This window comes from Lissotriton vulgaris, chromosome 6, assembly GCF_964263255.1.
Source record: "Lissotriton vulgaris chromosome 6, aLisVul1.2, whole genome shotgun sequence".
Lineage (NCBI taxonomy): Eukaryota > Metazoa > Chordata > Amphibia > Caudata > Salamandridae > Lissotriton > Lissotriton vulgaris.
The window spans coordinates 1,354,376,971-1,354,390,548 of record NC_141694.1 but is presented as its reverse complement, the minus strand read 5'-3'; the positions used below and the strand labels follow the sequence as shown (position 1 = coordinate 1,354,390,548).

Sequence of the window (13,578 nt, the reverse complement as noted above, 5' to 3'; positions counted from 1 at the left end):
GGATATTGGTTGATTATGATCTTCTGATGACATCACATAGCCCTGATCTAAGTGATCTAATTCTTTTGTAGTACAAACTCTTTCCCAGCCAATGTTTTTGACAGCAGTTCGTGGATGACATATCTGACTCTGAGGGACCCTTGTCTGTCACTTCCTTGTGTCTTGCCTCACTGGAAGATTTTCTGTTCCATTTTAGAGACTACGTCAGAAGGTAAAATCGTTGACCAGGCAGACCTGCTTGGAGTATCCAACCTGCAGTCCATCGTGGTTGGCCTGAAATGGCACATAAGCCCCTGTTGCTCTCAATGACCCTTTACAGTTTCTAGCCACTTTTTTTGCCTTAAATCTTTACACATTCACATCTCGGTTTTCCCTTGTTCTATTTTAACTGTCTCGGTGTCTATGTGCTCATAAAACGTTCTACATTTCTCTATTTCTACATTAGTTTTGGAATTTTATTGTAGTCTTTAAAGGTTTTGGCTGTTTGAAGTTAACACAAACTTCCCTTAAGATCGCTTGTTGCTTGTGCTATAAATTCCAGGGGTAGAGTAAATATTCACTCAGAACTGTTGTTTGATCTAACTATATTTTGTTTATAAAAGTAGTAGGGGTCACCCCCTCCTGAATTAATACCCAGTATCTGTCACTGCACTTCTCATTATCCTTTCCTTCTTAAAGATCCAGTTGTTCCATTTAAAACATTATCAACAACCGAGTCATCCTTGGGGATTCTTACTTCCTTCTTCCTCTGTCTATAAACATTTCTCAGACTCTATATGATTTTTACATGCTAAGTATGATTCTTTCACAGTCCCATTTCGAGCACATTAGTCAAATCATGTAGCATCTTATTTGCTTGCTCCCTATATTCCCAGGTCTGTAAGAGTAAAACAAGAACATGCTCCCGCACCCTCATACAAATTTGTGTGATAAAACTTTAACATTTTTGGTGTTGGTAAATACTACACACCATCCCAAAGATTGCTCAGAGTGGTTTGTGATAGGGAATACATAGTGGAGCAAGAAAGTAATCACCAGATGACACCAAACTGTCACAGCGCAAGGTTGATGCCTGCTGTTAGATGAACATTGATGAAACAGAATAATTTAACCAGAGATTTTGGCGTGAATTCTGAAGATCCTTTCAAAGAGGATCAGTAGGATACAACAATTACAAGTAGTTAAAAATGCAGTTGACAGGCTTATTGCATGTGCCCTTGGGTGAGACCTATCATTCCAGTATCTTTCACCTTAATTGTGTAGAGATTGGAACGTGTTAGACCTGACATCCTTGGCATGGTTCTCCCCTAACATTTTGGCTTCAACCCTCCTGTTTTGCTGACCTAGGGGCATATCAGCAAGGGCCAGCGATAATTATCGCTCAGCGCACTTAGCGCGAGGATAATTATCGCCGGCTAATGCTGAATTTTATCGCTGAGATAGCGTGCTATCAGCGATCCAGCGATAATTGCACAACGATTGGCGATAGCTTGATGATACGGCAGGGCAGATTTAGCCATTATAGCCACCTTCCATTGAATATAATGGCTATGTCAGACTGAAAGCAGGTAGCTTGATAATAGGGCAGGGCAGATTTAGCCATTATAGCCACCTTCCAATGAATATAATGGCTAAGTCAGACTGAAAGCAGGTGTAAAGCAAGTAGCGATAACCACAGTTAGCGCTACTTTTCCTATCGCTACGCAGGTTAGCGAGCAGCTTGCTGATAGGAGAAATGTCTGTTAGCGACATTTCTCATGTTATTTTGGGGTGGAACGCCCACTTTGCATCTCATTAGAGGTGCAAAGCTGGGCATTAAGGGAAAGGGCCTTGAGGCATGGATTCACGCGATAGCGTGTTCTTGCTAATAGTGCGATAAAATTATCACCGCTTTACGCCCGAAAACGGACGCTAAAGCGATGATAATTTTATTGCGGTGCCTTGTTAATATGCCCTTCGGTTTTTGATGGCGTTAGGACTCAGCACACTTTACCACTGCTAAATAGCGCTAAAGTGCTTGTGTTTTCTTCTAAACCATGTTAGAATTGGCTTATAACCAATTGGCATATTTAATTTACTTGAAAGACACCAGTAAATTGGCACTGCCTGTGCCCAGGGTCTCTAAATTAAATATTACTAGTGGGCCAGCAGCACTGATTGTGCTACCCACTTGAGTAGCCTTTTGAACATGTCTCAGGCCTGCCATTACAGCCTATGTGTGCAGTTTTAAAGTGCCATTTCGACCAGGCGAAATAAACCTATTGCCATTCCCAAACCTTCCTTTTTAATACATGTAAGTCACCCCTAGGATATGCCCTGGACAGCACAGAGCGCTGAGCTTTGTGAATTCCTCCTAGACAGCCACACACAATAGAGAACTTAGTTATGCCTGAATTGGCCATCACTGGCAGGATGGGAGGGTAGGATAGGATAAGATAGGAAAACATTTGTAAATCTCACTTATACCCAGGGGTGTCAAGGCGCTGAGCAGACGAAGGAGAGGAAGGAGGCACAAATCAACCATCTATGATGAGAAGAGACATGGTTTCAGCAATTTTCTGAAAACCGTGAGAGATTTCACGTTGGAAATGGAAGAGGGCAGGGTGTTCCAGAGTTCAGCAGCCTCTACCGAAAAGGAGCAACCCCTCCATTTGGCCCTGTGATATCTTAGGGAGATCAGTTTTTTTCTGGGAGGAGGATCTTAGAGTCCTTCCTGGGGTGTATCATTGGAACATGTATTTCAGCTGCAGTGAACCTTTACTATGCCAGGCAATATAAACCATATTCAGGACCTTGAAAGAGATGCACTTTCTAATGGGGAGCCAGTGCAAGGCACGCAAATCTTCCCTGGCTGATTGGTGCTTCGGAATGGAGTGAGTGGAGATGGGCACAGCCCTACTTACACTTGAACAGGCTGTGCTTTAAGAGCAATCTTGATTTAGTCACCAACTATGGGAAGTTGCAGATCATGGCATGTAGGCCTGGCAAAATAAATCCGTAGGTTTCTCTTCAGGGCCAGTCTTTGTGTAGTGTAAGTGAGTTTATTTATCTGGGAGTTATTTTGAACTCTTCAGGTTTCTGGTAGTCCTAGCTGACCAGCTCATACCTTAAGATCAGCAGATCCGCTGGTGCAATTTTTAACCTCCCAAGATCTACGGGGAAAGGGACCATCTTACCCCTCTAAAGGGGTATTAAGCCCAGTGTGTCCTGGCAGCTACTTATGGGGCAGGGATTTGGTGTTATCACAACTTGAGGAAAATTACATATGGCGGAGGCTACTACACCTTCTATCTTCTGCCTCAAGCTACATTATTCATGCAGAGCTAAATCAGCACTATATTTACGATAGGGCTCATTTGGCACCATTGGTGCTGTAAATTAATGTCTGGCTTAACCCCTAAGCGAGCCTCTGTAGAGATATCATTAAGGATTGTTTCAGCCTGGATGAGGAATGTTCTATTCCATGGCTGAGCTATATTTCTAGAACATTACATGCAATGGAGTTGACTGCTTTATTCACATCCCTTTGGAGCATTAAGAAGGAAGAAAAATTGCGAGTCAAGCACCTGCTTTTGCAGTTTAGTGAAGAAAGAAGGTTGTAAACTGAGTTAACAAAAGGTACAGTGTGAACTTTCTTCAAGTTTTTTTGCTTGTTCTCTACCTTTCTGTATATTTTACACATTGGGAGAGGACCCTCCTCTTCCGCTTTAGAGATGGAACAGTCTGGCAGCTCTTGTGTTTTGGCAGGCAATTTGACTCTTTGGGGAGATCACCCTTGCCATGCCCCTGCAATGGTACTACCAAGCAGTAGTTGCTGCATTTTATGTTTTTTTTGCCTCCATTTTAATTATCAAGGCAGGCAATTCCTCAAAGCACTTTTGAACACACTGGGACACCGTATGTGTAGAGAAGACCTGTACCATTTGCAATTGCTGAATACTCCCATTATTTGTTTTAGGGTGAGCATTTTTCTTAAGGCTGCAGTCAGAAGGAAGTGATCTATGGAGGGCTAATTGTTTTCCCCGGGTTTTTGTTTGTGACCTACTGGCTGCAATTTGTAATTGAAGTGCACTCTGAAGTGTCTGCATGCTGTTCTTTTTCCTCAGTATTTTATTTGTTATTTAATCATGTGTCGAAAAGTTTTATTTAAAATGTTCTACTTTTCTCTCACTGCACACTTTATATGAGTGCAGTAATTTGCTTGAAAATTAACTTAGTCTACTCTCCTCCATAGGTAATGATGACACTACTGCCTCATAAATGGTGCCTATGCTGTATGCGGTTTTACCGTATTTTACTGGGATTTTTTTATTTTTGCTCATGGTTTAATTGCTTATTTTAATCGCTCTTGTTTTATCTTTTATGGCCATAATTCACTGAATTAAGATTTCTTTGATTGACTAATTGATTGAATAGGCTGTGTCCTACCTCCACACCAAGGGCTGCATACTCCCTGTAGTTAGTCTGGAGCAGTTAGTCTGATTGTACCAGAGCTCTTATCTTTTAGTTTGGAGCAGGACAGAGTAGGCAGGATGCCTGTGAACTTCAAAGGAAAATCTCTAGAAGCCCCTCCTGGAGGGCCAGGTATAAATATTGGACCTCAGACTAAGCATGGGCGGAAAATCCGTTCCGCTCGCGGATTTTGCAGATTTTCAGTAAATTCGCAATCCGCGAGATTCGCGAATTTCCCGCAAAATCCGTGAGCGGAACGGATTGGGTCAAAAGTTCAAGCTGACTTTTTGTAACTATTTTAGAATGGTGCCGGCAAGCTGCCAGAGCCTCTAAAATAGTTAGAAAAGTCAGCTTCAACAGGAAGCACTAATAGATAAAGTAAAGCAGGTGCTAGAGTTGAAGCTCAAATTCAGTTACACAATCATTAATCACCCCAAACTTGGGGTGATTAATGACTGTGTAACTTAATTTGACTTTCAACTCAAGCACCTGCTTTACTTTATCTATTAGTGCTTCCTTTTGAAGCTGACTTATGGCTGAGGGCAGAAGGGCACAAAGTGGGACAGAGGGCATGAGTTAGGCAGAGGGCAGAAGGGCACAGAAACCAGTGGGGCAGAGGGCTAAAGGGCACAAACAAGAGTGGGGCAGAGGGCAGAAAGGCACAAAAACAAGTGGTACAGAGGGCAGAAGGGCATAAAAAACAAGAGGGTGGCAGTGATGAACCAGGCAAAAAAAAACCTGCGAACACGCAAAGCGCCCCGCGAACACGCAAAGTTCCCCTCGAACACCTGCGAACAAGCAAAAATAAGAAATCCGCAAATTCGCACGAATTCACAAATTTTGCGGATTGCAAATTGGCAAATCCGCAAATTCGCGGATCGCAAATTCACAAAATTCTCCCATGCTTACCTCAGACACCAACTCTTCAGTACACTTCTGGACCTGTGGATACTCTGCCAGAAAGAACTGTTGTGCTGCTGAAAGGACTGCCACTCTGCTGGACTGCTGCTCTGGGAGACTGCTGCCCTGCGGACTCTTGCCTGGGTGAGAAGGACTGAACCTTCATCTTTTGAATTCAGGACCTCAAAGTGACTCCAAGGACTAGTTGACTGGCCTCCTGACTAAAACCTCAGGGACAGAAGGCTCCAACAACCTTGAACCCAGCACCTGGACTCTGCCATCTTTGAGTCCTACTCTGGCAAGTGGAGCCTGAAGATGCTCTGCCAGCTCATCTGTGGACCTAGCAGAACTGACACATTTCCTCTGCTGTGTGGCACAATCCTGAGCAGAACAGGTGCAACTCCTCTGCTGTGTGGGTTCTCCCAGAGCAGTGTTTCTGTATCCACCTCACAGCCTGCATCGGAACTGCTGCTGTGCGAAGCTTCACTGAAGCTGGTCCTCGCATTGTAAATCTCTCGGCAACAGCAGCCTCAATGAGAATGCATGTTCTCGTATTGCAGCCTTGTAGCTCCTCGAACTGATGCATCGCCTCAATTGCGCAACACATCCTAGATGCTGGACTTCGCATCGCAAGCACTGGCAGATGGGATTCTTGATGACGACGCAGGTCCTTGTATCGCAGTTACAGCAGCTCCACGGAACCAGCACATCTCATTGGCTGTGCAACACATCCTCGGCTAGGGACCTCGGAATGCTCCAACACCAGGTCTTAAGATACTCTTGTTCAGCTGGTTTAAATGGGTTCCTGTAGCTGGGCCACACTCCATCACAGTTGGCCTGAACTTGTGACTTCGTCCCAGTTCAACACAACCAGATATCCATAGTTGCCGCTTTGTGCGTTTTGGAGCTATATTTACTGGAAACTTGAATATCTCTGATTCTACTGATTGAATATTTGTCCTTTTGCTCTTGTTTGATTTCTAAACATTTACCCTATTTGTCCACATTTTTGTGGAATTTTGCTTGTGTTATGCTTTCATTTTATTTCCATTTGAAGTGCTGCATAAGTACTTTACATGTTGCCCCTATGTTAAACTCAACTTCTCTGTACCAAGCTACCAGAGGATTGAGCACAGGTAAATTTGCGGTTTGCTTGTGCCTCTCCCTGACAAGGATTGTGATTGCTGCTTGATTAGGGTTTCACCACTCCAACCAGCAACCCAATTTCTCACAGAATGCATTCAAATATATCCCTGTAATCTAAAATCTATTTTACAAAAGCAGCCCTCAGCTTAGCTAGACAACTACTTCTCCTGGGTTTCCTATTATTCTTTTGAGTAGCTGCCTATCCTCCTTCCTTCCAAGAATCTATAAAAAGAGCAATATTATTTGGTCCTTACTTGCCTACTGTGGAAACTGCCATTAGTTGGATAGTCTACTACTCTTTATTCACCCCATTATACTAGCTAATCCCTAATCCCTAAGTACTCCATACTCTTTCACTGAAAATTATAGTTCAAATATACTAAATTTGAATCTTGACTATGGAGTCGGTCGTTGTCTATTTAAATGAGTGCGTGAGTCTGTCTTCTCTCCCAGAAGTCACCATTGTCCTACTGTTCATCTGGATTTTAACTAGTTTGTGTGTGAATTCTCATGTGCACACATTCCTGTGTGTGTGTTTGTATATGTGTATTTCTGATGGGCATGCTAAAGTGGAGGGCTTCTATGCTAGAGAGAATGTTAGTGCAAGACACTTTATGCTATTAACAAACCATGCTGATCCTGCCTCAGGTGGAGCAGCACAACAATGTTACATTCAGTAGCTGTGCTATAGAAAATAATGTTAGTTTGTGACTGTTTCATTCTTTGATGGTTATAACATCTCTTAGCACACTGTGACTGTAATGCCAGTCCGTTTGATCTTGGATCTAATATGCTAAACTCCCATTACAAAAGCTTGACTCCAAAACTCAGTGAAACTACAATGAATTGCTACTGACATTTTGTGATTGTTTGTGATTATTTTTAGGGGCCTGGATGCACTCAGTAAGAAAGGCAAGTCGTCAAATGTGGATCTGCCAATAGAATCAGTTAGTCTGAGTCTGCAGGATCTGATTGGATACTTTCATCCTCCTGATGAACATTTGGAGCATGAAGACAAACAGAACAGGCTACGGGCACTGAAGAACCGCCAGAATCTCTTCCAAGAAGAGGTATTTCCTTTACTTCCCTTTTCTATAAATCAAAGCAGATCAGTAAAAATGGAATGCCGTTATGTTGCAAATGGATTATCAATCTCGACTACTTACATATTATTAAAAAACGCAATTGCACCACCTGTTAATTGTCTTCAGGTGAGTGTTAATAAGAATGTTTTATTAATGGGCCAGTGGTTTTGTGTGAAATATGTTATTTCGATTTGAGATGAGTTGAAGGGGTTTAAATTGCACAAGTCCCACAGTGACGTAACAATAGCCCCGGGGTACAGGGGTGGTCACCCTCCGGCACCGAGCACAGGTGGTGGACCCTTGGCCTGAGCATCCCCGAATGAGTCCGGAGACTGTGGGGACCCCCTTCATGCATTTTGCACGGGGGCCTCCTCACGTATCATTACGCCACTGACCAGGTAGCATCTCTATGTGCCCACTGCAGTCGTTACTCTTCTCAGAAGGATGGAGTATTCAAATGAGTCAAAGTCTGCAAAGAAACCCAACATCACAATAGTGACCTAGTGGTCCTTATCTTACATGTTCTGGATGCTGTAAGTAAAACCCAGCCATCACAGGTACTAGAAGCGGATTGACATGTGCCCAATATTTAATGTTGCTATAGATGCTTCTGGTGTTATGATGCCATTTCTCTCTCTGGAAGCCTGCTGGGGTAATAAGTAGGCCACCACTTGGACTATTGTAGTCAAGTACCAGGAGGTTGAGGTTTGCCTATTTTAACATATTTTACTAGTGGCATATTAAACGCATAACGGGGTGCTTTTTTTGATCCACTGACAAATTGATGAGTTCAGACTCTACATGGGACTCAGACATGATTGGTGTGGAAGGAGTGAGACAGGAATGATAATATACAGATTGAAAATATGTTGCAAATATGGAGTCCCATGGTAAAGGGTCTGCTAGCCACAAAGGGTGAATAGCTGTAAGGCCTTACGTAGGCTGTCATTTGCCGCCCTGCATGCATTCCCAAACCATGATTTATCCTGATAGGGAACCCTGCCCATGGGTCTAGTCAGCATGCCTTTCGCGCGGGACATAAGTTCATCAAAACAACTTAGGACCACACTGGGCTCTTCAGCATCTGAGGAGCAAGAACCCCTCAAATCCATGCTGCTACCCAAGATGTAGTTCATCACTAAATTCATATCAGCATGCAGCCAGACCAGCCTGCGTCAGGCATCTTTGATGGTTAGCACCTGACTGCTCCCTGCAATGACATGCTGGCTCTTCATGGGAACAATAATCTGCAACACTAGGGGTTATCGTCACTATACACCAATGGCGAACCTCGCCCCCCCTTAATTAGTGGGTGCAGGCTCTGTGAAGTCGAAACATAATCAATTATGGTCCCAAAGCCCCTCCCAACAAAAGTAGGTATTGCTCACAAAACACTGGAAGAATCCACATTTTCTAGATCGTAAGTCGCCCGATACGAATACAATTGACACCCTTGGGATCCATGGTATTAAGATCTACATCCATAGTAAGGGGATCAAATATGAATTATGAAAAGTGGGGCAATGTGCCCAATCTGACATTAAAATCTCCAGCCATGAGGATGTTGAGTGATATTCCCGCATATAGCTCCCTCTCAGCAAGAGAGCCAATCAATAGAAACAATCACATGAAATATAAATTACCCTTATTTGTAAAGTCATTCTTGTAAAAACTCACACTTAAACCTAAACTTGCTTTCCCACTAAGGTCAAAGGCCTGTATTGCACTTGTTTAGGTTGCAATGAGGCCAATTTTGCAACCAATATCCAACTTAAACCAGGCCACCAAGCCCCCTTTAGCACGACCCACAGGAGAAGGCAGGGTGGGGGAGACAGAAGCATGAAAATCCATCAAAGATAATTTCATTTACAGCCAATGTTTCCTGCAGAAGCGCAATATCGGGGGCCTTAATGAAAGACTACCAGCCCTCATGATGATTTTTTTCGTCCTGGTCGGAAACATTCCAGCTAAGGAAACTGATATTGGAATTATTCACGCATCCATCTCCAATTCAGTTCAGGGCAACACAGAGAAAACAGTATTGGGACCTACATGTGTCTATCTGGTAAGCGGATAATGCAATACATTTGCACTGGAGTTTCCCTTTCACTTTCCAAGTGCATTCTACTTTTAAAGTTAACACCAGTCTGTAAAAAGAAAGTTATTGACAGGCTAATATTAAGTGCTGCTTTATAATGTATGTGTTGGCCTTCAGCCTCTGTTTAGGCAAAGCCTAAGGTCCTTATTATGACTGCAGTGGTCCATCGGACTGCCATTGCTAGGGTGGCAGTGCGGACACTGCCGCTCTGACCACCCCATTTCAACTTGGGTGGTCGGGCCGCATTCTCACTGCAACAGCAGGGGCGGCCTTAGGCATGTGCAAGCTGTGCTCCTGCACAGGGCCACCAAACCCCAGAGGCCACCACGCCAATATATAGCCTTAATATAATAATCCTCTGAGGATGGATACATATATGCGTGGCGGCCCCTGCCAGGGATTTGGCGGCCTCCGGCTCTGTTCCACTTCCAAACACCCTGACCCCCCCCCCCTTCACTGACCTCCGCGCTCTGCCCCGCCGGGACCCCCTCTTCCGGGCCCCCTTCCTACGCTCCCTGCCCAGGGCCGCCATGAGCCTAGAGCCACCCCTGGCAACGGCCATGATTTAGAGATCCTTGGCTATATTGCAGGAGTCTTGAGGCCACAATATGCTTGTTGGGGCAACTGTGGCCCCACCAGGCATATTACGAGTTTCCTCACCGCCACTCTTTTCATGGCGGTGTAACCACCATGAAAAGTGTAGCAGTGAGGAAACAAAGGGGACCCTGGAGGGCCCCCTAGCACCTATGCACCTTGGGTGCATGCAAGGGGGACATATCATGCATCTCTGTCTGCATGACCCCCCAGTTCTTGGGGGCATGGACTTGACAGACCAGGTCCTGCAGGAATTGCCTTTGATGCTCCCTTTGCGGTGCCTTTTTCAAAGGCACCACCGTGGAACCACCAAAGAAACGCCTACCAGAGACATTAAAAGTCATACTCTGGCAGGTGTTTTTTAATGGCTTTGACGGTCTCGAAGCAGGGCGGTGGCTTGCAGGTCCCGCTCAGAGACCGCCAAAGTCATAATAAGGCCCTAAGTATAAATGGTTAAATCAATAAACTAGTAAACGTATCTGTGACAGAGAGCGGAGGTTCTTGTGAAAAATATTAACAGACAAACAGTAAAGAGTGAAAACTGCTGTTGCACATTATGTGCACTCGTTGCTCATTACCCTTGATAAACTGCATATCAGAGGGGGATATTTTGTCCACGCAACGGATGAATATATAACTTTAAATTCACAAAGTACAAGTTTATCATACATTCCACTTGTCTGACCTTAGGATGAAATATTTATTTGCAGTAGAACCTACCATAGCTATTTTTTAAACTGACCATATTTGGCCCAGCAGATTTTATTGTCATCCTCGTAGTTATGCCATGTTGTGAGTGTTCGTGGCCAGGTCAGCGTTTTGATTTATCTTCTTAGATTTTTGGAGTGGTGGGTGTCTCATAACCATGACATTTCTCCACTTAAGTTGGAGACTCTGTTGAAGAATCTCTGCTGTTGTAGAAATGTTGAGAGCAGGACAGAAACATCCCTAATGGCCTATGCAGACGAGGTGGTCTTCGATGCACCTTTTCTTCGCTGGTTCCTTCGTTGTGTCTTTCATGTAGGGTTACAGAGGTTCCACAGGCTTGAATCAGGTATGCAGATCCCTCGGCGAACAGTTTTGCACAGATAAAAAAGCACAGAGTGGAGCTTGACACAAGTGTTGGACGTGGAGGTGTATATTCCTCAACAAACTGTCACAAAATATCCTAAATTGTTCCAAATGAGTCCTGCAGCACTGGAATACCACACCTGAAATTTGATGAATTTGGGATCTTCCAAGCGAGTACCAAGGCGTGGATAATCCCAACTCTCATATGTATTTTCAACTTGGCCCTGCTCTGACAAAGTTCATATCACAACACTGGCCAGTGCCAATGTCCAGCTCTTTCTGATGCAGCAAGGACCTCTACTTCAAACACTGATCTCTTAGCCTCTGGTAGCTACTCCAGAACGCTTGCAGGGCACCAACGGCAGGTAAGGTACTCCTTTTGGCCAGTGCATAAATCAGAAAGTGTTCTTTTAAATCTGGTAGGCAAGGGTTCTTTCGAGTCCAAAAACAGCACTTCTGCTTTTTGTCCAGGAAGTGAGATCTGGTAGAAGGCACACATGGGAAATTTGCAGAGAAATCCCCATAGATGCTGCCACATTTTTCAGTTTTTGTGGGCACCCATTTGCAACGCGTTCCTAATCTGGTATATGCCCCCATTTTAGCAGTGTGACATTCCAAAATAAGGTATATGGTATTGCTAACATCTTCTTTGCCCACCAGCCAAGCAGAGAGTTTCCCAGAACACTCAATAACACGCAGATAAGCTTTCCCAAATGATGCTTGGGGTTATTGGCACATTTATAATTTGTTAGTATATTGGTTTATCATGTCATCCGGTCTCCTCAGTGGTATTACAGGATAATACTATAAAACAGGTTTACATGTATTGCCTTCTTTGTACCGTACACGTTTGGCTATTGTAATTTCGAAAAAAGCGGTGTTGTCAAAATCCACAAATCAGAGCAATGATATCATACTTAATTCTCCATAATTTCTGTGAATTACAAATTTCAACAGATGACAAGTCTAGAAACTATGATCATGATTTACTGCTCAGTAATCAACTATGTTATACTCAAAAAGCCACCTAGTGATATTTTAAATAATTATTCTAATCTGTCACATGTTATGTTATAGGTAGCTTTGTAGCGCGCTCAAATACTCAAGAGTGTCCTGGCGCTGGCTCAACATTACGCAACTAATATGCAGCTAACTGTAAATTGGAATTTTTTAAAAACACAGCAGTGAAACCCCTTATTGGGATGGACAAGCCATACTGTAAAAACAGCAAAACCATTTTGCTTATATTTGTTTCGTTTTACTGCAAAATGCAGATTATAAAATAATGTAATGTTTTCCTCTTACTGCTGTCAGCAATCATTTCCTGCTTAGAAAAATTATATTTTTCAAGCCACATAAACAAAACGATGTATTAAAAGACACGTAATAGGTATTCAATATATATTTCTTACAGGCCATTATTGCTGCTGATGGTTTTTGGAGACTTTTACAAATTAATCGTCTTTTGAGCTCCATGTTCATTGCAAGGTCACAAAAACCCATCAACAGCATTAATATGACAATAATTCACGATTACATGAAATGTATCCTCTATAGGAGAAGTCATTATTTTACTACTAATTGATCTAAATAATTTTCTTAGTAAAATAAAGTGAGCACACTAGTCTGAAAGTACTTTATTACCAGCAAGTTGATACTCGCGTGCAGTCACACAGCTGATGGATGCTTTTACTCAAAATAAGTGAGGCAAGAAAGTGCACAGCCGTTAAATTATGTGTTCGTTGTGTAACAACACAGGGGCATATTATCAAGCCTGTGCGCTAAAATTATCGCCGCTTTATCGGCCGAAAACGGCCGATAAAGCAGCGATAATGGGCTTGATAATATGCTCTGTGGAATTCCAATCGAAGCCCATGTTAGATGTCTTCACATCTAACATGTGCTTCGATTGGAATTCCATAGAGCATATTATCAAGCCCATTATCGCTGCTTTATCGGCCGTTTTCGGCCGATAAAGCGGCGATAATTTTAGCGCACAGGCTTGATAATATGCCCCACAGTTCTTCTGATGCCAGAGCAGGGACTGTGGGGCATATTATCAAGAAAGGGCGTTACATTATCGCCGCTTTTATCGGCAGGAAACTGCAGATAAAGCGGCGATAATGGGCTTGATAATATGCTCTATGAATTCCAATCGAAGCCCACATTAGATGTCTTCACATCTAACATGGGCTTCGATTGGAATTCATAGAGCATATTATCAAGCCCATT

The 13,578-nt window shown here is 43.3% G+C and overlaps 1 protein-coding gene across 1 annotated transcript in view; it reads left to right on the top strand.

The window, feature by feature from the left end:
• RYR2 (ryanodine receptor 2) overlaps positions 1–13,578 on the top strand; it is a 3,481,211-nt gene that overhangs the window by 651,907 nt on the left and 2,815,726 nt on the right. Inside the window, exon 15 of the mRNA XM_086925791.1 lies at positions 7,385–7,568. Coding sequence (XP_086781917.1) covers positions 7,385–7,568 — 184 coding nt within the window. The remainder of the gene's footprint in view (positions 1–7,384; positions 7,569–13,578) is intronic.